The following is a 26661-nucleotide window of genomic DNA, read 5'->3' as shown; positions in this document are numbered from 1 at the left end:
GTGGCTACGTTGTGGGGGGGGGGGGGAGGGGGTGCACATCGAGGGGTAGCAGCAGAGCGAGGTGAGTCGGGGGTGGGACAGAAGGCAAGGGGGTGGTTCTGCTTCTACAGCATCCTGTCCTGCTGCACCAGGAAGCGAGCAAGAAAATGGAACCTGATGATAAAATGTTCTTATTCTGAATTCAATATTCCAACCCTCTTCTTAAATTTTTCTTATCATTCTAAAATTTTTACGTTTCATAATTTATATCATGATGGGGAAAAAGAATTGGCATTATTTTATCTGAAAATCTAAAGAATTGAAATTTGTAATCAGATTTTTTGGTTTAGATAATCCATAAAACGTCATTTTATGACAAGATACGCGTTTGTCTAAATTGACTGTCCACGCCAGATTTCATAAAACTACGTAAGAAAAATGTCTGTCTCCCCTCATTCCGTAAGGGGCAATGTCCCTTTAGGAGATCGCCGTAATAAACAAGCAATTTCTGTGTTTCGGTGGACATTCCAGCTTTATTAAGATAGACCCGTGGCGGAGAATGAAGCTTTCGAGATTTGAGCTTAGTCAAACCAGCTGACAAAGATTACACTCATGTACTTTAGAGTTGACAGTAATGAGACGGGAAAAAATGCTTATGGGTGACGAAGAAACAGATTAACCGAGGAAATGCGACCCAGGGCCCTAAGACCAGCTCGTCTGAGACCATCCAAACACAAGTGAAGAATGACTCTGGGGTCTAGCGGTCAGGACAATAAAATATAAATAAATGATCCATGACCCTCATACAAACCACGATATATTTTCCGGAAAACGCATAGCTAACATCTGTTAGTGTCAGTGTTAGTTGTCTGGGGGAAACGGCGTTTTCGGGCGTCATATTAGGGTGTGTTTCGCAGTGGGGTAAGGTAATGTGACACTGGACACAGAAAACGGCTCTGGCACAAATTTTTGGCACAGAATGTACCTACTCTTGAATGTTTCTTCAGATTGCAGAAGCAATGTGTAATGTAATCCTTTCAGAGGAAACTTTATAATGTGTTGGCCACCTTGCATCAGATATTTTTGGATGATCGAATTAAAGATAGGATGGGAATGCTATGTAGAACGCATGAGAGAGACGAAAAATTAACATCGCTTGAGGCACTTAGGCGTGGATGTAAGGATAATATTAAAAAATACAGGTGAAAGTTTTGTCTGGATTCATGTGTCTCAGGATGGTTCCAGTGGAGGGTTGTTATGAACAGACGTGCCTTAATGCAAAATGAGTGGTGTATAATTGTATTTCTTAGTCACTTAATCAACAAATTAAACTAATCAGTTCGATTGGATTAATAATGACGGATCTAGTTAGGGTCTGTAATTACATTTTCATGTAATTTAAAAGAAAGTACGTTCAATATTAAAATCAATTTTTCGAATTAGTGAAAGATTGACAACTGAAGGCTTTATGAATGTCATGGCAGTATGACAGTCTTAAAAACCAAATGGTGCTTCAAGCAACAAGCATGCCTGCATTTGCTATGGAGTGTCGCATGAATGCAATAACGCAACATTCAAGTATCAGATCTCAACTTGCTCCTTTAATTACGATGGCACTATTTTCCATTTAATGCTATATTTATACCAATACATCTCTATTTTTCGTAACGCTGGGCTTTATGACATAAAGGATTAAATAAAACGATCCTTTAATTTGATTGGCTTTGTGCTGTATAAAATAAAAACTGATTTTTTTCCCCTGGTCTACATAATCATATGAAATACCTTCTCGTTTCTGACAGTGGGTTGGTGGGAGGGGGCATAGGCGTGGTAACATAAATTGGTGGGGGGGGGGAGTGCAGTTTGCTCACTCGATGTAACTAATTACAGGCTACCCTGTCAGTCTATAATCTATGGAGTGAGATGATAATGAACAAGGTAGGCTCATGGCAGCTTGAATTATTCAACATCTCAATTTGCAGCTTTTCGAAAACGAAAAAAAAACCCAGCACTTTTTAATTTGCAACAATTAAATTAATCATCTTTGTTGTAATCATATGAAGTAGCTTAATTAAGTAAAATCGAAACTGAATATTTTCCTGCCTGATATTTTGTAAGTTATTTTGGTATTTATGTTGTAATTGAACTGGGGGTTCTCGCCATGAAAACGGTTTCAGGTCGTGTTTTATAAACCCAATTGTTTCCAACACAAAACAATCCATTATGATCGAATCCATAGGGATCTACACAAACGGACTGCCTTCACCACATCACGTGTTCATTAGCATAAAAAGGGAAACGAGTGAACCGGTCCGGAGTAGAATAATCTCGCCTCTACATGAAATTCTTTAAAATAAATAAATAAAATAACGATCCATCGCATTTATGCCCTTTATTCCCCGTTCTTATCCAGTTCCTTCGTTCGCTTACGATTCGTCGTCATTCTGTGTCCCGTGACGCATTTTTTCAGTACAACATTAGCATGCTTATAAAAACGCAGGTATGGATATTACTAAAAAGGATATTAGTAAAGTTTAGTGTTGGCATTTTTCCAGCAGCGTCTCTTAATATTAATCAGACACACCAAATGAGCCTAAGTTAATCCTCGGTTAAGATGACAAGTCTTATATTTGTTTAAATCTTGTCAGTCTAATCACAATGAAATTCCTATTAAATATTAAAATATTACCATAATTAACATTTAAATATTTAAAATATATTAAATGATATTCTCTATCGAAATGTTCGATTAGACTGACAAGATTTAAACAAATATATATTTATCACAATATGACGCAACTTTATCATCTCATGACAAGTCTTGTCACTGAACGCGGGACTTTCCAATATGAGCGACATTGAACCTATGCTGATGCCCGTTTCGATGTCAGGACCTTCTGCGTGTGTAACAGAACCTCTAGGGGTCACAGTGACCCCGCGCCGTTGACTGGACCATATGCTGGGGCCAGGTGCGGCGTCCAAAACACTTCGCAGGTTACAATTCAGTTCTTTTGTTTCGTTTCTGTCTTAGGTTTGGTTCAGCAATCGAAGGGCAAAATGGCGTCGAGAGGAAAAACTGCGCAATCAGCGACGCGTGGTGGAGCAGGTGGGGGTGAGCCCCCCGGCGCCTACGAGTCGCCTGCCAATCAACTCGGGCTTCAACTCGATGTACACGTCGATCCCCCAACCGATAGCCACCATGGCCGACACGTACAGGTGAGACAGAGGTCCTGGGGTCGAATTTAAGTGTGTCCTCTCGTTACGAGGCAAGAACCCGCGGTCTCATGAGTAGCTCCGTCCTGGAACTGAGCAGATGGCACATTCTCTAACAAAAAAGTTATTTCTTAATGTCTCAATTAAATGCGTAGAGGTGTAAGCCTCATTTAGAGCTTTAAATAGTTCCTTTGGAGTCCATAGATAAAAGATCGGCATAAAAAAAATTGAACATGCTTCGATCTCACCTCGAAGGTGGTGCAAGGTCACGAGCTGCCACTGTCATCGGCGATGATACGAAAATGAAATAAGTGTTGTTAGAGTTTTAAACACTGGTGTGGGGATGGTATAAAAACGATCCTAAACGTGGACGATGCTGAATTATTCATGTGTCGTCACCAGACACGTACAAAATTACTACAAACTTATTACACATGTCACAAAGTTCAAATATTTGGAGAGGACAACAGAAAATTAAAATTACTTTCAGGAATAAGTTAACAGTTGATCAGATTACGTAAGTGGCAGCTAACATCCGGTTCAATATCATTGCCTAAAAACTTTTAATGTAAAAAATTTGTTCTGACTCCACGGAGCAGAGCCTTTCTTGAGAAGCTAGTAGTCGTTCAGGCAGTCAAAAAATTTGCAACATTTTATACAACCCCAAAGTTCATTACCGCATTCACAACAGCCGGTCACTGCTTGCGGACTTGAGCCAGATAAATCCAGTCCTGCGTATTGAAGACCAATGTCAATGTATTCCATCTGACGCCAAACTCGGCAGTTGGATTTTTTTATCCACCCCTGAGATTGTCATGTGGGTAATCCTGTGAGCTTTGAGTGGCGAGCCGCCCCGGGGGGGGGGGGGGGTCACGAGGTGAAAACACGGGGTTGTGGACGTGATCAGCAGGTGGGGGAGAGTTTCGCGGTTCAGCCAATCTTCCACGTCTGCTGGTCCATCACTCAACGGATTTGTCCCACATTTTTCTGTCTGAAACTCCTCTTTGCTGTATTTAGGGCAGACGGAAGTTCGACTAAAGGACAAACAGTAAACACACATTAACCCTCTGATGCTTCAGAGCACGTTACTACCGTTAAAACGAAATTTCCCAACTTAAATCTGTTCTGTGTCAGCTCATTTGAAAGCATTCCCTGCTCCGTTTTAATATTATCACGTGGATTCATCCACCTTAAATCAGGGTCGAATGGCGATCTCATTTGAAGGTAGATTTCTAAACAAACTGAGAGACTACCAGCTTCTCAGGAAGGAATCTACTTCACTTAGGTGTCGTAGGCGTAGGTGGGAGGATAATATTAAAATGTGTTGGAGTGAAATGTATACTGGGCAGAGACGCTTTGAGCAGCTGAGTGACCGTCAGCTTTTCGTCACTGTTGCAGCTCCATGACCAACAGCCTGAGCAATATGAGCGTTTCGGGGAGCTGTCTGCAGCAGCGGGAACACAGCAGTTACCCCTACATGTTCCACGACCCGCTGCACTCACTCAGTTCCACTTACAACCACTCGGCGGCGCGGGCTGCCGCTGTGTCCAACCCCGCCGTGGCGCACTCTCAGAGCGTCATCAACACGCACGCGTCCTACGGCGGAGTCACCACCTCCTCGGCGCCAGCCACCGGCACTGGTAAGAACTCGCACGCGTGTGACACGGGCTTCCGCACTAGGCGATAGTCCGTGTTTGGATTTGTTGTTGCCCCCCCCCCCTCCCCGCAACAACAAATCGAAATTTGGCAGGATTTAAGTAAAAGGCAGAACTTTACCGACGTTTCAGAGATACTTGATGATTCCATCGTCAATCGCCCTGATGATGGAAACAGCAAGTTCCTCTGAAACGTCGGTAAATTTCTGCCAGCCTGCAGCCCAGAAGACAGACTTCTTCAAATGAAGAGAAGATTAAATTCTTTGAATGTTGTCCATCGTTAATTTCGGAATATTTTATTATTCCGTCCGCCCACTAATAACAGGCCTGTTAATTATTATCTGCAACACTACAGTTTCAGCTTATTTATTTTTTTGTGAGAGTGTAAGTATCGAGTTTCAAGGCAACGTTTCGGAGACTGTCTCTGCCTCCATCATCAGGGTAGATCAGGCAACATATACGTGTTGTTTCTGGAACATCTACTCCGATAATGGAGGCAGAGAGAGAGAGAGAGAGAGAGAGAGAGAGAGAAAGAGAGTAAATCCATACCCACGCGTCTACTGCTGCTGGTACAGTTTTGCTTATACTGTTACGTTAGCGACTCAAGGAGGATGAGTCAGACAAGACATGTAGCATGCATGGGGTGCGCGAGACACGCGTACAGAATTATAGTCCAACATTCTTATTCATGTGTTTCTGGCGCTCAGCGACAGATGAAAAATTTGTGTTTGCTGTAAATTTAACCATAAAATAGCGCATTGAAGCCAGCGTAGAATATTTGATAAATGCCACGTGAAATTTTAAGTTATTACGACACGAGGAAATGTTGAACACAATGGGAACATGTCAAAAGAGATCCAGACCTCTGATTTGTTAATTACTTTCTATAAACAGGTATATTTGGGCAAAATTCGGGTTACAACATTTCGTATAATTAGACTGACAACTCATGTCTTCCTTAATTTTATACATAACTCAACATCTGGTTCGCAGAACTAGCTCAGCGAACACTCGAAAATTGTGAAGAGATTTCCTGACAAGGAACAGTGGTCTTTAGTGTTTGGTACAGCGGTCAAGAGAAAAAATTTAAAAAAAACCCTCCGTACTCTTGTAAATAAAAGAAGCGGCCTGCAACTGAATCAGATGCAAATCGTGGAAAGAGTGTAAGGCGAACTTGTGATTTCCGGTGGATTAGCGTCTTCGGACGCTGGATGTGTCTCTGCCACAATCAGATAAACGTGTTCTGCGGCTGTGCCGAACGATGAAGACGCCTGCCACTCGCTGGGCGACTGAACTGCCTTTTTCCACCTCTCGTCTCTCTTCTGCTCCTCCAGCGGAAGCTGGCGGTTTGCGTGGGCGGCAATTCACGACTCGACGAACGCTCAATAACGAGCAGAACTGACGGGGGGGTTCGAGGCTTCAAGAGGAGGGCAAGTGCATTTTTCAGCATCGCGGGTTATCGCTTCAGCGACTTAAACAGGGACTACTGCTCGCGGTACGAGACATACACCGACTCCAGCCGAGTATAAATGTTTCTAACGATGCGATGGTGCGTTATAAAATATTGTTTGGGGTTTGGCCGTTGTCTTAGGCTTTCTCAAAGACTAGAATTCGGAAACTGAATATGTTCCCGCTATCAGGTAAAAATGTGACGATGAGAAAATGTTTGTAACCCGTGAGACCGTTACGTCTGCGATAAGACAAAAGAATTCTACGCAGCAGATGTCAGCGACAGACAGAGAAGGCAGTGAAAACAGAGATTACAAAAGCAGTCCCTAAATAACGGGACAGAAGTACCACTGTAGGTGGATAAAAATTACAGCAGTCGTCTGTAGAAGCCGGGACGACCCTGTGATTATGACACGCGGGTTCCCTTATGAATCAGACCTCCCAAGAACGTTTTTTCCCGACTGTGTACGGGCGGACACTTCAGATGTGACTGAATATCGCGAACACGTTTCACGTCGCCAGGCTCTGAGCAAAATGCTTCTGACAAACGGAACGTATCGGCGAGAAGCAGGGCGTTCGATTCACGACTTAAATACACCTGCTCTTCGTGACGGGTTATATGACATCTGAGGTTCTCAAGGTGGCGAAGATTTCATTTTCGCGTGGATTTGGAGTTAGATTCCAACGTTTCGTAGTGACAAATTACCTCCATCCGCAGGGATAAAGGCAGATGAAATATACGGATATATTACACGCATTGGTGGATAAAATATGAATAGCGGTATAAAATTTAATCTGAATGATCAAGACCACTTGGAATACCCAAGTATCAATACAGGGATAATATTAAAATGGATCTTAAAGAAAGTGGTGTTTATGAGCTGGGAGACTATTAGCTTCCCAGTATATAAAATATTTTACAAATAACCTGTATCTTCTTATATGCTACAGCCCCAGTGTTTTACACAGCGTCACTAATTAATTAATACTTTCGTAACGAAAATGCGCCCTAAGACCGGGGTTCGACTTCCGGTAGCGTAGGATCTTTATCTTCGACCACACTGTGTTATTTCCTTGGAGGGTAAGGCGGACGGGGCGTGAATCTGACTACTTATCTCCATTCAGTGCCGAAGGAAAGCTTTGCTTATTTTCGTAAAACTAGATTTTGGTTTTTGCATCCAATTAAAAAGAAGTACCTGAGAAGAAAATGTGTGACGCTGAGTCTAAATATAGCTTTTGTGGTATGCTGTTACACTTAAGTATTAATCTACGATCCAAATAATTAACCTCAAAACAAAATACAAGTTTATGTTGTAAACACACTATTAATTAACTGAACAAAGTTTGGTTTGTTAAATATACGGCAAAGCTGTGTGCTTTAAACTTGGGAACACGGATTCCATTTGGTCATATTTGATAATGACAAACATTTATTCAGCTATTCTCACTTTAAACGACCATACCTATAGAATTTAGAATGTATTATAGAACTGCCACTAAATCCAATAATAGTCACCATCATAACGCCGTCATTCAATATAATTTCTCTCTCAAATTACAGATTTTACGGTAAGCGTAAACGTGTGTTATTACCACGAGTTGAAAGAACTGATGTACCGCCTTGTACGTAGGCCACATCATAACAGGAGGCGGTGTAAGCGTTAGGACGGATAGGAGCAGAGCGAAGCTAATGATTTTCTTCCTAGAAGTCGTTAAAAAGAGACGCGCGAACGCGTTCTTCAGTTCGGAGCAGAACAGATAATGAAAGTGGAAAAGCCGTTCTCTGCACGCAAATTGAAGTCATCTGCCGTCAGCGCACTTCGGCATTGAATAATTGAATGGTTTAAAAATACTGCGTCTCCCTCATCATGCGGTCTGACGAAAATACAAGACGGATACACGGGTAGAATTTTTGTGAGAACTTCAAAAAACAGACTGTCATCTTGTTTTTTCTCCTCCTTATTCAGGGTACATCACATCGTACGAGAGTCTGTTCCTTAAATCACTACTAGACTCATCTTTCCAACGCTACCGAAACTTGGAAGAATTTCACCAACAAACGACAAGTAATTTACAACTAAAATAAGCGATTATGTAAAATAAAATTAGGATATATTTATAGCCACGCCTCACACCGCGCTGCTCAGCCACTGGTAAAGCAAAGTCTACTTATTTGACAGACAGGAAGTAAATCACCGTACGAAGAAGACGCATCGCCGTGATAATGGAAGCAGAAAGCACTTCCGAAACGTCGGTCAATATTTACCAGACTACGCGGCGCTGCAGTCGTCGGAGTGAGAACTTAAACTGCCTAATTTTCTTTACTGGGACTTAAGCAACTTCCTCTCCGTTCCAGGCGTCATCTCTGCCGGAGTGTCGGTTCCGGTTCAAATCCCGAGTCAGGCTCCAGACCTCGCACCGAACTACTGGCAAAGGATCCAGTGATCTCAGCTTTTCGGTTTTCCTCCGCCGAGACTTCTCGTGCATCAGGAAAACCCCGTAACGGCGCCAGCGTCTTGCTCCCCGATGCCTGGCGTCGCTACGACAACAAACAGCATCAGCGCGGCGTCGACACTGCTCCTGCATCAACACGCGACGTCTTCATCAGTGCCCCACCAGGTGTCTCGAGACGCGGATCACGCGACGGTCCACGGCGACGCCACACGAACGCACTGAAATGCGAATTTCTACCACCATCGATAAGTAAAACAAACGCCTACATTACGTTTAACTTCTGAACGTAGTTTGCGTAAACTTAGGCCTTTCAAAACCAATAATCTTCGTTCCATCAATCTGTCATCTGTTTGTTTCATCAATTATTGCAACGTCTTTAATCTTAAAGGGTTCGTTTTGCAAAAAAGACACTTTTAATACACGCACGGTTCGTATCTTGATAGCGAATTAATCTTAACTACGTTCGCCCTGTATCCACCTAAATGCAGTTGTGGATTAAACCAACAACAGGATGAGACTAATCGATTATTTCTAACCGTGAAATGGGCATTACTTTATTCAGTAAATCTGCTAAAATATTGGCATTTAAATTAAAGGATTCGAAAGGAAAACCTCGCTACAGAAGTCAGAATAATATCAATCAGCTGAAAGAAGTTAGTTTTACTTTTAATATTGTGCAACGATAATGTGAAATCTGGAATAGATTTTTAAATTACATGCTTTAGTTTCAACTTCAGAATGTTTTATTTGTTGAATCTGTGTTCCATACCTTAAAGATGGCGGGAATTACATTAAGATTAATTACATTCAATGTTTATTAACAAAATGACAGCACACTTACCAAATTGTGAAGAAACCACGTAATATAACGTCGGGAAAAATAACACTGGTTTTCTAGCGAAATTCGTACATTTGAAAAACAAAGTATTCTTTTTGATGGGTACGAAGTTGTATCCGCCATGTTGTTTTAACAACACTGATGTCAAAGTTCAGTGTAATTAGACTATGTTCATATCTGTACAAAATGTAACTGCAACTGATGGACCAGCCTGTGAATATGGATGTAAGTTTGATTTTTCGCTTTAATATCTCACTCCGTGTTACGGAATACACAGCGCATGTTAAGATATTTATCCCCCAGCCATTTTCTACGAACAGACACAAAGTTCAGAAGAATTTACATTGCAACTTGCATCTTAAACTGTCTCATAGCGTTGTTGACAATTTATTTTAACCACGAAACTACTTTCACATTCCCTATCGCATTTACAATAATTTTAATACAAATATAAATGTAGGTCTCATATTATGAATGTGTAATTTCTCAACAAAAATTTGTATCTATTATCTCACGCGTGGCAACAGGATTTATTTTTAGCCTGTTTTCACGGCTGTGACCTTGAACCATACCATAAACCCATGTACAGTACAACAGAATACAGCGATTCCCAGTTTCTCGTGAATCACGAATTAATGAGTTACTGGTGCAACATTCACCTAGACCTAGGCCCTTAGGCACGTCCTTATTCGCAAATCAAGTAACTTCCTGCAGCTGTCCCGTCGTCTGAGGAGAAACAGGTCACATCGTAAAAATCTACAGGGTGTTCTGATGGATCGAAAAAGGGTTGTCCATCAGACGAATCCACTCCCTACTGAAATCAGCTGAGGGCATAGCAGTGGAAAGTAGCTTCGCTATATTGTTCTACAATCTTAATATAAATATGCAGAGAATTTTCATTAACGCTCAATTTCCAGCTCAGATTCGGGAGTCCCGGAAGAAAATCACGACTGTTTCTGATGATATTTTTACCTCCTTAATGCGTGTGATTACACTGAAGAGGTGGATTCGCTTCAGGTGAAATTATGCTGATAATACAGTGATAAACGTTATGACCTATTCAGAAACGTCCGGAGTTACGAATTTTAACGATTGACGGTAAAGTGACAAATACGAAACAACTGCTTCAGATTACGTTTGGTTATTAGCATTAAGCCGATTCCTTCTGGAAGTATCTTCCGATAGATAACTCAGCGTTCAGTGCTCAATTTCTTTTCAGATTTTAATATTCTTACAGAATTTTACAAAATTTCAGTGGGGGGCTAACTTTAGAGGTCTAAAAAAGCAACACCCACGCAGAATTTAACACAAAACAACAAAAGAAAATTCATCACGGCGTAGATAATTTCATTTCATTTCGTCTGTAAAAGCAATGGTTCTGAAACACGCAGATTTGGTATTCAATGTTGACCAGGGATACCAACCTCTGTACGTAAACATTCGTAGCATATATTATTTTAGAGATTCTGAATCACAGTTCCCAAAATCTGCATATCTTATTGTTTTTAAGTTGAACACCACTCAGCACTGAAAATGCCACCCCGGAACACAGGGTAAAACACTCGAGGGAGGGAAAATTCTCCCAATGCAAATAAAAGCTTGAGACGTTCAAAATAGCTGCCTAATGTTGCGGCAGTTATATAAAAACAGAACAAAGGAGTACGGCACAATAATATTGTATCATAATAATAATAATACGTAATACTAATAATATAAATATTATATGAACTGGAATAATAAAGTAAATATTAATAACAAGTATTCTTGACAAGCAGTATTACTTTTATATATATATATATATTAATGGTATAAATGTGTCAGTCATGTGAGTGGTAAAGGAAATCCTGTCCAAGACTTCAAATGCGCCATATTATAAAAATGTTGGCAACGTGTGGTCCGAGTGAAGATCTTTTTCACATTATCTAGCCTATTTATAGTGAGGTGTGGCGTTCTTTACGGTGTAAATGGAGTCTTATAGTAATTGAGAATTTGAGTGATAATATGTATTCAAGTTGACACAGCTCATCTGTCTTGAACTAATGAGTGGGATTTTTTTTTTGAGAGCACAAGTGTCGGACAAATGAACTCTTTAAAATATATTATTTTACTGTTGGCAAAAGTCTCATGAAGTGCCAGTTCTGTTGTGCACTGAGATATATAATAGTGACGTCAATGTTCCTTCCTGCTTCAAAATCAGCTTATCGTGCGTAGGTAAATACCAACGTTTCGGAGACACAAGCTGTCTCAATCTTCAGGGCGGTTTTGGGAAGTCAATAGTTCACATAGGCAAATTCTAATCCAGCCTATCGCTTCTTACTCTGTAACAACTATCGACTTCCTACAATCGCTACTTTATCGCATAATTTGCGTTTGATCAATTGTTTTGGAAGTTATCTGAGTACATTAATTTCACTGCCATTAAATTTATTTAATCTTATGATTTCCTATACTCAAGGATGGCAACCTACTTAAAGTGACAAAGCGTAATACGTGAAATTAAGATAAATTAGAATAAAAATTATGTTAATTAGCGTCATCTGTTGTATGAAACGAAATTAATTTCGTTTTAAAAGCATTAACACGAAAGAATTTTATTCAGTTAACTGTATAGAAATCGGACCTTTTCTATACTGCAAATATTTAATAGCATTTTAAATAGCTCCGCTAAAATTATGGACAGGTTTCATAAATAAATTTATTCAATTTTTTTTTCATACAAATTAAAAAGACTTTACTGACTGTCAGTTGTTTTGAAGCTAGGAGGGAACAACGCTGCTATTTCATCAGTTTGCAGCCGCCCTAACCGAAACATAGAAAAACAGAAATGAATGAAGCCTTCGAATTTCCTTCACTGTGGCAAGGACGTATCACATCGAAGCCGTTGCATTCATCACGAGAAAGAACAAATGAAATACCGCGGGCCTAAACGAATTTCGGCCAAATGGATAGCCATCTGTCATTTTATGAAAGAATGGGTTCCTCCTACAATGACGTCGAAATGCGGAAGATTCTTTGGGCTGAAGGAAACTGAGCTCATAAGTCACTAACAGTAACGTACAATAAGATGATAATGTTGCGTCATATTATGATGATTATAATTGTTTAATTTTAACCGTCTAATCACAATAAAATATTTTATTAAATATTAAAATATTATTACTACAATTAACATTTAATATTTAAAATATATTAAAATGATGCTCTTTCTATCGAAATGTTCGATTTACAATTAGAGCATCATCTTTTTCACGACATGTTTCGGTTTTCAATGAATCATCTTCAGGTGTATAATCGATATAAATTCAAATGTAATATTCTAAATGCAATCCTGACAAAGGGTAAATCGAACATTTCGATAGAAAGGGCATAATTTTAATATATTTTAAATATTAAATGTTAATTGTAGTAATAATATTTTAATATTTAATAAAATATTTTATTGTGATTAGACGGTTAAAATTAAACAAACAACAACGTACAATAATGTAATGGCTCTTGTACTCAAAACTCAGTGATAACTCGAAAAAAAAATCGTTAATCCCGTGCATTGGGGGAATGAATTTGTCGGTGTAGCGTGATCAGACAGGATACAACACACGTTGATGAACCGAGGCTATCTGTGTAGCGGAACATTTCGGAATTTAACTAACATGGCGACCGTAACTTTCTTTCAACAAAATTGTAATGAATTGTTTCTGAAAGTAAAGTATCAAAAACAGTGCACAAAAATATAAGAAGAAAAAAAAAGAATGCATGGGAATCTAAAAGGAGTAAAACTTCACGTTTCATTAATCTAATGATTGTTTACGCCTAAATATTAACGCAGACCTGTAAGCGATTTTCTCTTTTCCAATACCAACATCTAAAAAACTAATATCTGCTTTTACCGTTAAATGTAACTATAGGCCTATACATCTTGGTGTCTTTTGATATACCACAAGGAATTACGATATTTATATCAATAATAATTTACGAGAAACAATGTATTGGGTGCTAAGTGCGATACAGATTACGTTTCCACCTGAAAATGAGTTTTTTCTTAAGATGCATACAGATGGCACTGTAGATGTGCTGTTACATTCATGGAGTAAAGCCCTTCTTGAAGTCAACAATCCCTTATGCCAGAAATTCACAGAATTTAAGGGAACGTATTAGTTAGTTCGCAGGTTCAAATGTCGGCCCGGACATCAGCTATCCTGAGGTTTTTCGGGATTTTTTTTTTTAAGTTCCCCCAGGCAATGCCGGGATAGCGCATATTTTCAGACCACGATCTCTTCCTTCCGTACTATTTCCAGCTTATTATTCAGGAATAATCCCTTCATTTGCCGCTATATAGTCGTTAATTAAATCATTCAGTTACAAATGTTACGCCAAACCATCGCGCTTTTTCGGCTGTCCTCCGGGCTTTGTGTCTCAAAACTTCACACAAAAAGGAGTTTGCGTGGAAATCTAAAAGACCAACATCAAGTATGTTACAGTTAACATGACAGTCCGCCCAACTTCTTTGTAAAACCTTACGTGCGGTGATATTAATACAGATGGGCCAGCGAAATTATTGTTGCGGTCAGATTATCATCTGGCATCTGCTAAGAACCCTATCGGGCGCTGCCACAGCGACGGAACTTCGTTGAACTACGAATTTCCAATTAGTTCGTGATATGATTAATCTTTTACTACAATCTGTACCTTAAATTGTTTTGAAAGATATAATACCTTAGCTAATAAATGTACGTAGTAAATGTCAAAACATTTCTAGTACCTATTGCAATATGTTTTTACAAGAAATTCAGGATAATGGTAAATATTATCGTCAACAATACATATTCTTTTAGTATAACACTAACTATTCCAAAATTTCTGAGTTCATTTTACTTTTATAATCTGGACTAAACTCAAAAAAATTTTCAGTCAAGACTACAATAACACACCCCAACTAACAAATAAATGTTGTGAATAATGACTTTGTTGCTGTGATTATGTATAATGATAATTAAACGCATTACTTATGATTGTTTTAGTGTGTAGATCTAATGTGGAATAAATAAAAAAAGATTCCAAAGTTTAATAGACTTTTGTTTTCCAGATAGATCCCAACTTTACATAAATCTTTTCCCCCCCCCCCCCCAACTTTCGTCTGTTACACATCTCTTCGATTTCAGACCAGTATCTGTTTCACGTCCACCAAGTTGCCTTAGTGCGCTGTAAACACTCCTTCTACACACGAACGCGGACACAAACTTCGTATTGCTTAATTATTTACACAGATAAATAAACAAGTACACTCCACAGAACACCCTAGAAGATCCACCCTCACAAACTTCGGTCACTGCAAATAAGAAAACCATCGCCATAATTAAATAATTTTATTTTCACTCTGCTATACAATCAAAATAATACATCAAAATAAAGCATTTTATAAGGAAATACATATTTCACTGTACATTTAAAAAATACGAACATAGGTCATGTGAGGGGAAATTGTTCTGATATATCACACATTGAGATTGGACGCTAATACTGAAACACACATCGGGAAAGGTTAAAGTGACTTACGTAAATACAGTAAAGAACTATAAAAATAAATGACAAACTAAACATACAAGACCACACGAGTTCTGAACACGGACATGCACGTTCATGAAACAAGACACGTAAACATTTAGTAACAATCAATAACAGAAACACGAGTTGACTCCTTAATTTTAAGACGCGCGGCTGACTTTGGGACAAACTGCTTCCTGTTTGAATTGCTCAATATAAAATTGGAGCATGGAAGTCACATTTCAAGGACAATGTGGATAATTACAGACCTGTTAACATTTTTTTCCCCACTGCTGCAACAACACATACAATTTCCTACAATGAATTTACAGATCCTCATTGTATGTAATAAAAAATTAACACGAAACATTATAATTGTATTCTAACAAAACATGTTACATTTTTAATGCCAGTTAAAGATTTTATGCTGACTGCTGCCATCGTTTGAAGAAAGAAAAATTCGAAGAGGAATGTTCCGGTGATTCGAATACATCGTCATTCCCGTCTGAAGTCGTAATATACGGGATTCGAACCGGCGGTATGCCTGCGTCAGGAAGCAGAGGGGTTCGCTCTGTCGCCGCAGTGGCAGCACACACGAACCTCCTTCGTCTGAACGGAATCCTGAGCCTCATGTTCGGGGGAGGAGGAAAAGGTGGTTTTCCTCGCTGTTTGTACCACTGGATTGCAACACCAATTATTGCATGTGCAATCCAAATTGCACACAGTACTGCATCTGCAATCACAACACCCTACACTTATCCTAACGACACAAAGTATCAACACACGGAGAGAAAAAGTTTTTAAAAGCTGACGCAATGACGCAATCATCGTGAAAAAGCACGACTCAGTAAGATAAAGAATAACAATCAAGTCCAACGGCTGTTAAAAACGTGAAAGCGATTTATTAAAAATGGCGAAAATGCAACGAGATCAATTACCTGAGATAGAATAAATGTTTCGCAAATTGTTTTTTTAATTTGTGAATCACTCGAGTATTGCGTTCACATCAAAATCACACAACAAACTTGTTTTACGTACGTGGCTTGTTGCACGATTCCGAAGTCACAACACGAAACAAGACACCAAATAAAGGTTCAGGGTTCACATATCATAAATCCGTACTACACGTACAACCTACCTTTCACTTGAAACGGAGGATCAACAATTGCCATCCTGAAATCTCCCACAGTAGCCCTCCTGACAACATTCACGATAATATATTTCAAGTTTGATCCAATGTAATGATCGATAGGGATTATAACAGCATAAGCTCCGAGCACAGCGCACGAAATCATGTTTGCCTTCTGTATCAGCGAAAGAAAGACCACGGGAACAAGCAACACAATACAAGCAAACACCATCCAGAAGTTGAAATCGGTTCTTAATACGTCCACGTCCCCTGAAAATAAAAGTTAAACAACTGTGCAAAATGAACATAATTCAATACAAAACTGACTTTAACAAATTTACGAGACAAAAGTACTGCTTTATTGAGAAAGATCTTTCACATCAAAATACATTACGTGTTTTGACAAACACCTTCAGAGCCAAACGTAGCATACCTAACCAACCATAAGCAGCGACTGCAGCAACCACAAATCCGAGCGTCAAAGTGGCGAGGAGAACCGAGCACACCGGAATTCCATAGCACCACCAGAAACCGAGCCACAGCGCACCAAAACACAGTCCCAGTAAGACTGACAAGACCATAATTACTGAAATAATCATTACATCAACATCCATTATTCTATCAGACTCTTGAAGGAAATAAAATTTTATCTCAAATCAGTGAACACCCTGTACATTAATGGTATTATCTTAAAATTCAAGTGAATTTATAAGAACCCTTCACAGCTCAATTTAAATTCAGAATGAACTTTAACATTCGGAAAAAAAAAGTCACATTTGTTACATACGAAGGTCTTGAGGTCAAATACCAGATTATTATTTACAGAGACCTGGGTTTGATCCCGGCCAGATCTCAGTGCAGATTGTATTGCTCACAAACTAAAGCCTTCAACCCAGCCGAAGAAAAAACTTTTGAAAATTTTAAGTACACGAGTCAGGGACAGAGATCTAGAGCTTGCATTGAAACGGGCCCTAGAGTAACCTAGCAGCCACAGAAGGTCAAGGAAAGGGGCATCAGATATGACAGTGTAGCCGGCTAAAGTGGTACCTCCGAAAAATAAAAATACGAGTGATTAACTTCAAAGTAAATTTAATGTGCGAAGAATGACACCAGATACTTACAACTTTGACAATGTTCTGCAAATTTCAAATTCAATTTCAAATATTGTGAAAAAAAAATTAAAAAACGCATTACCTGAGCTGCTATAAGTTGAAAAGACTGCCAATATAATGTAGGAAATAAGTCCTCCGGACAGAAAACCAAGCAAGAAAATTTCTGTCTTGAAAAACTGATGTCCAAAGAGAGAAACGAATAGACCAAGAAAAAATATCACAGCGCACAACACTCCGGAGAATGTGGTATCTGGAACAAGAACATCTCGATGACAATCGAAACCCAGCGACGAGGACGTTCCGCTCAATTCGTAATGAACTTCATTCAACACAGAACGCAAGAACTCACTCAGGACATCGCAAGAGTCTGTCCAATAGAGGGCACTGCACGCGTACGTGAGAGACGGCACGTAAGCCGTGGCCGATATTCCACTCCTTGCGATAACGGCGTATACCGAACCTGTCCCAGGGTAAGCGCTGTAAATTCGTCTCATCTGAGAACCTTCCACAGGTTCTGAAACCTGAGCATCGTACATCAATACAAAACCTGTTTCATTAATTTATCAAAATTCAGATGTATAAGCTGAAAATAAAAACATCACAGCATCCAAAGGCGAAGAACTGATTCTATCTAAAATACGATTTGACTATCAGAACATAACCTCAAATTCAATTTCACTGTTCCGTCAAATTACGAACACTTTATGGGACAAAAAAAAACCACATCCATAATGATGAAAGTCACACCACTTAAGTTTAAGTTTCTTTAATGTTGATTAATACTGATAACTTCATGGGACAAAGTCCTTTTGAGATGCTGACAGCTGCTCAGTGGGCCAAGAAATTCCCTGTCTGTTATATAACCTACAATTTAATTACCATGTTCATAAAATCCCATTCCTGAGCCATATAAACCTTCGATATTATCCTCCCATCTACTCTTATGTCTTTGAAGACATGTCATCCCACCATTTTCATCGAGACTTCACCCTGAAGGTGGAGGAAATACATTTTTCTGAAACTTGGTAACCATCTACTAGACCACATGGCATAACAACTTGTAGGACCACAACGAACATATTCACTGCTACGAGAACACCAAATCTCAGAATCTAGAGGACTCTTTTAGTTAACCTCCAAGATCAATTATCATTTGTAACAAAAATTACACTTGCAATCAGGATTCTGTCTGGAAACAGTTTCTCCATCCGCAAATCAGGCACCGACAGAAATACAGAACTCTGCGGGGCATTCACAAGGCAACACGACACTCAGTTCTAGAGACGCCGGCGTTCCTACCTTCTTGCCATTTGACTGTACGTCCTGTACAGTCATCATCTTCAAGAGGGCACCAAAGTAAGAGTCGCATGTAAAGTCTCTTTCTGTTAAAAACATGTGGTACATCTCGTGATGTACTTGTTGAGATTCACAGACAACTGGGGCTCTGTCACGAGGCACAGGAGCTGAAGCCGGTTGACTATCCACAATGATCACAGACTCAGTGAAGGATGTGATCAAGTATGGAGCAATTTCAACTGAGAACTCCATATTACACCCACCTGGAATTGGATCTGATGCCCAAATAATAATTATATACCACATTCCAATTTCATCGGTGTTTCTTAAACTCATACCATTCTTTTGAAAAAAGATAATGGTTATTAAGTAAACTTACCTTCTTCCCCATAACCTTGTACAGTTATTAGAACTGAAACATTGGGGATAGGGTTTGGATTTTGGATGTAGAATTCTGCAGTACTTTGGTTTCTATCAATTAATTGTACCAACCCCAAGTTTGTACCATTTATAAATGAGTGGGGATTCAGGACAGCATTATATGACAATGTTATATTGTATAGGAATGCATGAGCCTGCACTATTATGAATCGTACAGTCTCTGGAATTTTAATAACATTTAAATTTATTGTGGAAAATGGAAGAAGCTCTTTTGTATCCTTAATCACACGCCCTGCTTCAAATGTGACATTGTAATTTGCGAGAGATATATTTAGATATTCTCCATCTGAAAGCAAAATTGAAACATCATTAAGGGTACGAACGAAAGGCAGGGATATACACACGTACCACATAGATTCTAGTAAAAACAGGACGTACGAAACACACAATCGTGTATATAAATGCAATACGTACACCATTTTTAAGTATTCTCGATTCATCAACATTACATTAGTCGAAAGGAAATCTTATAATACTACTTTAGTAAACGACAAAAAAAATTTGGTATTCCTTTACTTGCCTACAATTACAGCACTACATTCGCTTGAATGGAGTAGGCCTGGCACACAGATGAAACACAGCGTTATTCTGGCAAGAAACGACACAAATGGAACAAACATCATAAACACCAAACAAATTTAACACACTATGACACTCAAATAAACTCTGAACACTCGGTACTCATCGAAATCAAATAATTTTTAAGCACATATGTTTCAAACGCGTAACAAAATTACGCCATGATTGGATCGTACGTCTTCTAGTTCAGTTTCTGAAATCTGCCGTTGGATAGCGCACTAGTCGCTTCAATATGGTGACGATGGATCAATGAAATTTGTTATTGAGTAGTTCTAATGTAAATTGTGTATTTAACAAATGCATTTAACTAAGAATTTGTGTGAGTAAATGGGCCATGGGAAAAGACCAAGAGCTGTTGGAAGCAGCAAGAAATGGAAATGTTCCTGTTGTGGAGAAAATACTCAATCAACGAGCGAAGAGGAGTGGCCCACTTGCAAGGTAAGTACATTCAATATTATTTTCTTACAATTTATACTGAAAAATAACACAGAAAGGGTTATCATTCACAGTGGTTTTGTGTTAAATTTTGAAGGACACACTATGATTTATGTAAAATAATTTAGGACATGTGCTCATTAATGTGTGAGCTGCATGTTCACCAAAGCTCAGTGTGTTTATATATGACAGGTGTCCAGGTTGACAATATTTTGCTGTGTATGAAGTGCGATTACTGTTTTAAACCGACAGAATTGTTTGGTCTATACAAATGAGTAAGATAGTATGTATAGATCAAACATATTCCCTTCCTAAAATATTTATTATATGAATACTAATGCTTCTACTGTGTGCAAGAATCTACTTCATTTGAAAATTTATTAAATACTATAAATACCTATGTAAATAGCTGTAACAAGCATATATTTGTATTTACATATGTATTAATTTTGTATTATATACATGTTATTGCATTAACATATCCTTGGCTTGTATTATTAAGGAAATGTAAATAAATCCTAACCTCTTCCATTCTGTTCTGTATGTGGCTGAAATTCAGAATTAATACCAGTTATATTATACATTTGAACAGCAGTTTTGACTGACACTGCACATGAAAAGTGAATTACTATTTATTTACATTTTAATCTGTTACAAATTTGGAATGCTTACTGATAGACGAGCAGTTTGTTACTTCTTATATCTTGCAGTAAATTTTCTTATATGTGTGGTGCTGATAACAGAGTTACATTACAACATTTTTGATGTCTTTGTTTAGTTGATGTAATATGTGAAGATTTATTAAACATTGTGAATATCTGTGGCATAGTGACCCTTGAATTGCAGTGCATTTGTTTTCTTAGTTTAGGATGCCAATAAGTTGCTGTAAATTTTAAATTATAATATTGTGGTTTTTATTGGAGGAAAGTCAAGTCTGTGTGTGTGTAAGATACATTTATTTTATTTTTGGTGTTGTGTTACAAATGGTGTGCATATTATCGCCACCTATTACAATTCTGGATGATACATGATACTTATCGATAAGGTGAAATGACAGTAAATTTTGGTACTGGTCCTGCTCCTTATAGAGGGGACTTATTGAACTTCCTGAAATGGCAGCTATATCATCCCTGATTTTGGAATTCAAACTTGAAATTTGAAGATTTGAGCATCTTCACAAGTGTTTTTTTGTCAGAAATGTGTGTCACTGACATTACATGGCGATCGCTTGTACTTTCAGGTTGTGGCAATCAAATGATTGTAGAATCTTCACTGCTGTAATTTCTTGGGTACAGTTTTTATAATTAACAGTGAATTTAAATGGAATGAGATAAATCTGGTTAAAGTGTGGAAAATGCTGATTTTATGTAAAGCGATCCACGCATGATGGATATCTCTGATAAGTAGTTAACTGGAAATACTACGAGCCTCGAAACTAATCATTATGTTTGTTAATAAATTTTATTCAGAGCAAATTGCTTCTAAAGCTTGAGGTTATTGGTCAGTAATTGGTACAAAGACTAGACGAGCTTGATTTTTTGTATCAAAATAAAATATTCAAGGTCATATTCTTGTTTATGTGTGGCAGTGGGCAGTTCAGGAGGCCTAGGACCCTGCAGTGTGTTTGAGTGCCAAAAATTTAGTTAGAAAAGAAAGCTTAGTGACAGAAGGTACCATCATTTAGGCCTATGAGAGTATTATAAAAATTTATAATACAATACTGATCTGTTATGATCTTCCATAAACCTCACCTCCTAATGAAGCCATGACCGCTGTACAGTTGTACGTTCGTGAACCACAGCTGTTCATTTACGACAAATATGGCAACTAGAAAAGAGAAAAATGCAGAAAATGTGAGGTTAATGTTGCGAGTTCTCTGAGTGTCTGAAAATTACGAGTATGTCAGCAATTAGCTTAGCGTTCTTCCAACCAAGCAGGTGTCTTGCTTCGCGTGCTTTTGGCCAGCGCTTTGTCAGCAATGTGTTTGGTTAATGTGCTGGGGGATTCTACCCAAAAGCAGCTTTATTCTAAGGGTTTGTTAGCCTTAAAAAGATAACATAGTAATGAGCAAACAGGGAGGCCGAGAAGGAATTCGGATCGCCGCTGTTCATGAAGATTTATTAGCTCAGCTAATGGCTTCGGGGTTTTTTTTTCCTGCGGTATTACGAATAAAGTAGGCAGTGCCATATAGAGCGAGTGTTTTCCGAGAAAGAGTGGATGGGCAGTCAGGAGCAGGTTATTACTCTATCAGGATGCCTTCTCGTTTATTGGGCAATATTTCTTCCTTATAACGAAGGGTAGCAAGCAGATTCTACGCCCAAGGAGTGAAGGTGGGATTTCTGTGGTTATTAACGGATTAAATTACGCGGAAACATCAGGTCCGAATTTAAAACCTAATGGTAACTATATGTACCACCTGCTGTAACATTCAATACCTCTGCATTTTGCCCACTGAATGTTTGTATGTGTCTCGTATGATTTTCAGACTAAACAGCGATTATTTGTCTAACGTTAATTAACCAGTCGATCGTTGTAATGGTGACGCGCTGTGTTTTCTGTGCGGTACGGACTGAATGCTTAAGTAGGCCTGTTTGTTGAGATTGCTTCAAAGAACTGTCAAAGGTAGTCACTGTTTTTCGTATTTGTATTGTGATGAGACCCAACTTTTACCTTAAAGTACGATGCAAGTTATTCTGAATGTTAGCGCAGGGTCTGTAGTTCGACGTAGAATTGTGTTCTGAAAAGCCGAACGAAACAGACCCGCTGTAGGTGGAGTCAATCGATTCCCCTAGGCCTTAGACGAGGCTTCCCGACCGAGCCTTGAACCCGATATTGATGTAGCATGGCCTAATCGATTTTATAGTCTGTGGGACACTTCTAATTGCGAACAGTAGAAAGTAAATGAAGTAGTACTTAGGTCATATGCGCTCCTCAGCGAATATTAAAAATGCACACCGTGTCTTAGTTTGTTTGAACAGTCCACATTCTTTATTCCAGTTCAGTGAGATTTCTTGAATGTCAGTTGTCTGGAAGAATTTTGATATTCATGGTTTCGAAGTTTCAGTTTCAAGAGGCGTTCAAGGTTCTGTGCCTAAGGCTGTAGGCTGTAAACTGCGTGCGTGCCTACAGGTTTTCTTGAAAGTACTTTCTCCGTAGTTCCGTCAAACTTTTGGGATGGCGCTGAACCTTTAAAACTAATTTATTACTCTTTGTAATGCATACATTAATCAAGTACAGTGTTTTGGAGGCAAGAAGCAATCAGGACCACGGCTTACAGCTTGGGAGTCACTTTTAAAAACGAATTAAAATTCACCCTGAAGCCTTAGAACTGAAAAGAAAAAAGGGGTCTTGGGAAGGCATGACCCCCCGAAAGCAAATTTCTGCTCCTAAGAGTGAGTTCGGAAGACCGAATTCTGAAATAACGCGTTCTCCCCATTCCACTTACCGAAAGTCCTCTGGGATCTTGTCGACTCGAACATTAACTTTATAGCGTCGATGTCAGTGCCTTTATGGATAAACGTACCCTTTAATACCGATCAGTACCGCGTGATTTAACAACCACCAACTCTGCATTTTGCACCCAGGTTTCGCGTGGTTCTCAGAGTAAACAGCATTCACCGATTGATCGTTGTCATGGAGACGCGCCGTTTTTTCTCTGAGGTAGGAAATAAGTTATTTTTAATCGTCATTTAGGCAGCTTTGGCTTCAGAATGAAAGAAAATTAATCTTTTTTGAGACAAAAACTGATTCATGCGAAGTGTTTTTCTGCTACAAGGCTGTATCTCGTGTATCTCACTATATCGACGTAGTTCAGGAACCATCGATTCGAGTCATAGCCCCCCCCCCCTCTAAAAAAAATCTGTTTATCTCTGACAGTCTGTATTGTATTCGTAACTCTAATCATCCGTGGCATTATGTGGGTTTGTTAAAATATCATGATAGAACGCCTTCAGATGTTTTTCACCGTGTGGTACGGTGCAAGACTTAGAGCGATGTGACGTAAGCGTATGTATCGGCTTTAGTAAAACTGTTTGCATCAGAAAGGACTGTAGAGGCAATTGCTTGAACAGGAGCCTCGAAATCACATCGATTTTGAACTGTGGGAACAATTTAATGGCGAATATTTGCATGAAATGGGCCATTTCTTTCGGCGCGGTTACCCTGAAGGAGAATGTCAGTCTGTCCTGCTCGTGATGTCGCCTTTACTGCTGATTTGTTTAGATTAGACTGTACTGTGTGGGTCTTGTCTGCTGTGTTCGGCGAGCTCAGTCTTCAAGGGTGTGGTGAGTACACCGTGGGTAGCCAGCCCCTAATCGATAACTTGAGGGTGGTTGCGGGAGAGAGGGTTGCTTGCCTGCCATCCAGCGGCAACAAACAAGGGGAAAACTCTCCCGCCACCCCAAGTGTGGATGGAAGGTCGATGCTCTCTCGCAAGAGAGAGCTGTGGAACAAGAAGAAGATGCATTATTATCACTTGTTGTTCCTTCCTCTTCCAGTGGTCATTGCACGTCTCTTTTCGGTTTCCGGTCTCTCAGACTCATGACAAGGCTCTTGTAACTTTTTTCCAGCAGGCGATCCAATTCCAGAACGAAAGGGTTTCTCAGAGTTGACCATCAGAGAGAAGGGGGAAAAGACTCCGGGTACATCGCTAATGCCATTATTAAAATTATAAAGTGAATTCCAGTTGAACTGCGTTAATTACTTCAGGATGAACATAGGCCCTCTTCAAAACTTCGTTTTGTTCGCATCAGGGATTTTTTTTTATGAACAGAGCCTGGTTTGAACCCAGGGGATGTCTGTAAAGTGTCATTTAATTACACCCACTTTTATGATACTTAGCTTTATAATTATGAAGTCATGTTCGGGACTGTGAGATTGGTGGGACATACAGCATGCATGGGCGGAAAACATAAGAGAAGAAGGCACTTAAGCCACCTGCTTTCGTGGAACCCTGAGGTTCATAGCGTGTTTGCATCAGCCAGGCACAGGATCGTGTCGAAAGCTAGATAAATCCAACCCACACACACACACCAAATTATCCTAGGCTCTATTTTAATATTATACTTGTCACGAACAGTAGCCCAAGTGGTTTTATCCCTTAAAATTTTTCGAGTAAAACATTTTCTTTCTGTTAGTCATGGTGCATGGTCCGTGAATCGAATCCTCAATCTTTTTCTGTAGCTTTTCAATCCAATCTTGTGATGAAGTAATAGGCCCGTTAGTCGATATCGAGCTTTAGGACGTGTAGGATGGGATGCTGGACCAGAGATGGCCCGCTCGTCTTAAAGGCGCACAGTCGATGGCACTGAACGTACAAACACTTTGCTTTCGTCTCCCAAAAAATCATAAATGTATCTGCGTGAAGGCCCTGCTTATTTCAAGAGAACGAATGACCACTCACGTTGCACACTGTCTATCAACTGATTGTTTTCTTTCAAAATTAAAACCATAACTTTTCGGAGGCTGATTCTTCTTCCGTTTTCATGTGGGACGACGCGCCATTGAAATTTTGGGTTTCCTGGTCTCAACCTTTTACCCATTCGTTGTTTTTAAGTGGGCAAAATTTGGAAAGTAAGCCGACTTATCCTGGTCTTAGTTCGGCATTGTAGCAGTGTTGAAAGGCATTTACGTCATGGTGGTCTTCTGGGTTGTGACGCAGAGGACCACAGTCCACAACGATTAAAAGGGTAGTGACTGTGGAAAAGCATAGAACTTTTGAATAGGGTAAAAGATCAGGAAACCGCATGTGTCAGGCGGCAGTGGGAAATTGGAAAAATTACAATTTTATTTCGAATACCCGGTAAGAAAGGGCCATTTGCAAGACCTAGACGAAGATGGGACGAAACATTCGGTTCTCCGTTACAAAATGGGAATGACATTCCACATTTCGTATCAAATGTGCCTCGTTCCATCTCTCCTTAAACACTCAGCTAGTGCGTCTAATCTTTCCTTATCGGCGTTTCTTGTTCTTGCAATCTTGTTTGTATTGCTTATCGGTATTCACGAATGTCGTACATTTCCTTCATCGCATTATCATAGTGAATTTGTACGCCTGCTATTGTAATTTATTTAAAGTTAATTTTGCTTCTCGTTATTCGATACTGGGAAATTATAAACAGTTTACACTTCGTATAGATCTTTCTTGCCCAAAAGCTTTCCCAGGGCTGATCACTTGTTACGTATCGCTTAATATGAGAAATATTTTTTCTAATCCCAAAATCTTCGCCGGGACTCGAAACCAGGACAGAATTATGTGGTCGTGTGTGTGTGATGTCTGTTCTTGTAATCATCGGAATACTTTACGACGTGGACACGAAACTCTGCCTCCTTCATCAGGGCGATGAGGCAGTAACCACCACTGAAACGTCGGTCGATTTATACCAAACTTTACGGCACAACATCGCACTCGTCTCCGTGAGAACCTGAAATCTTGCCTGGACTCGTCTTTCTCAGGATAGGGTCCAAACACGTTTGTGGATGAACGTTCGACTTCCGTAAAAGGCGAATATGTTTTTTTTTTATAGTCTCTCGGTAAAGAAT

At 39.4% G+C, this 26661-nt stretch overlaps 3 protein-coding genes across 6 annotated transcripts in view; 2 read left to right on the top strand and 1 right to left on the bottom strand.

Moving 5' to 3' along the window:
• The window catches only part of toy (paired box 6 protein twin of eyeless), an 85810-nt gene extending 71157 nt beyond the window's left edge, over nucleotides 1-14653 (top strand). For both annotated transcript variants that reach the window (XM_087346357.1, XM_022057132.2), the window contains exons 8-10: nucleotides 3011-3195; nucleotides 4591-4832; nucleotides 8653-14653. In XM_087346357.1, the coding sequence (XP_087202483.1) occupies nucleotides 3011-3195; nucleotides 4591-4832; nucleotides 8653-8741 (516 nt within the window). In that variant the 3' untranslated portion in view covers nucleotides 8742-14653. The remainder of the gene's footprint in view (nucleotides 1-3010; nucleotides 3196-4590; nucleotides 4833-8652) is intronic.
• A 283-nt stretch (nucleotides 14654-14936) lies between these two features.
• On the bottom strand, nucleotides 14937-19873 carry LOC110841574 (transmembrane 7 superfamily member 3). The gene is made up of 8 exons (XM_022087250.2): nucleotides 19628-19873; nucleotides 19046-19393; nucleotides 18670-18941; nucleotides 17720-17891; nucleotides 17453-17620; nucleotides 16692-16844; nucleotides 16268-16528; nucleotides 14937-15862 (listed from the first exon to the last, which is right to left on the bottom strand). Exons 1-8 carry the CDS (start codon nucleotides 19728-19730, stop codon nucleotides 15552-15554), a joined length of 1788 nt encoding a protein of 595 aa, XP_021942942.1. The 5' UTR covers nucleotides 19731-19873; the 3' UTR covers nucleotides 14937-15551.
• A 35-nt stretch (nucleotides 19874-19908) lies between these two features.
• Nucleotides 19909-26661, top strand: part of LOC110841577 (ankyrin repeat and SAM domain-containing protein 1A-like) — a 63006-nt gene continuing 56253 nt past the window's right edge. For all 3 annotated transcript variants that reach the window (XM_087346335.1, XM_087346332.1, XM_087346331.1), the window contains exon 1: nucleotides 19909-20124. In XM_087346335.1, coding sequence (XP_087202461.1) covers nucleotides 20021-20124 — 104 coding nt within the window. In that variant the 5' untranslated portion in view covers nucleotides 19909-20020. The remainder of the gene's footprint in view (nucleotides 20125-26661) is intronic.

Source organism: Zootermopsis nevadensis, unplaced genomic scaffold (assembly GCF_977971745.1).
Source record: "Zootermopsis nevadensis isolate Lab colony 2312 unplaced genomic scaffold, Znev_1.0 Znev_ptg000001l, whole genome shotgun sequence".
NCBI classification, from domain to species: Eukaryota; Metazoa; Arthropoda; class Insecta; order Blattodea; family Termopsidae; genus Zootermopsis; species Zootermopsis nevadensis.
The sequence above is the reverse complement of the archived record's forward strand: the minus strand, read 5'-3'. Positions and strand labels throughout refer to the sequence as shown.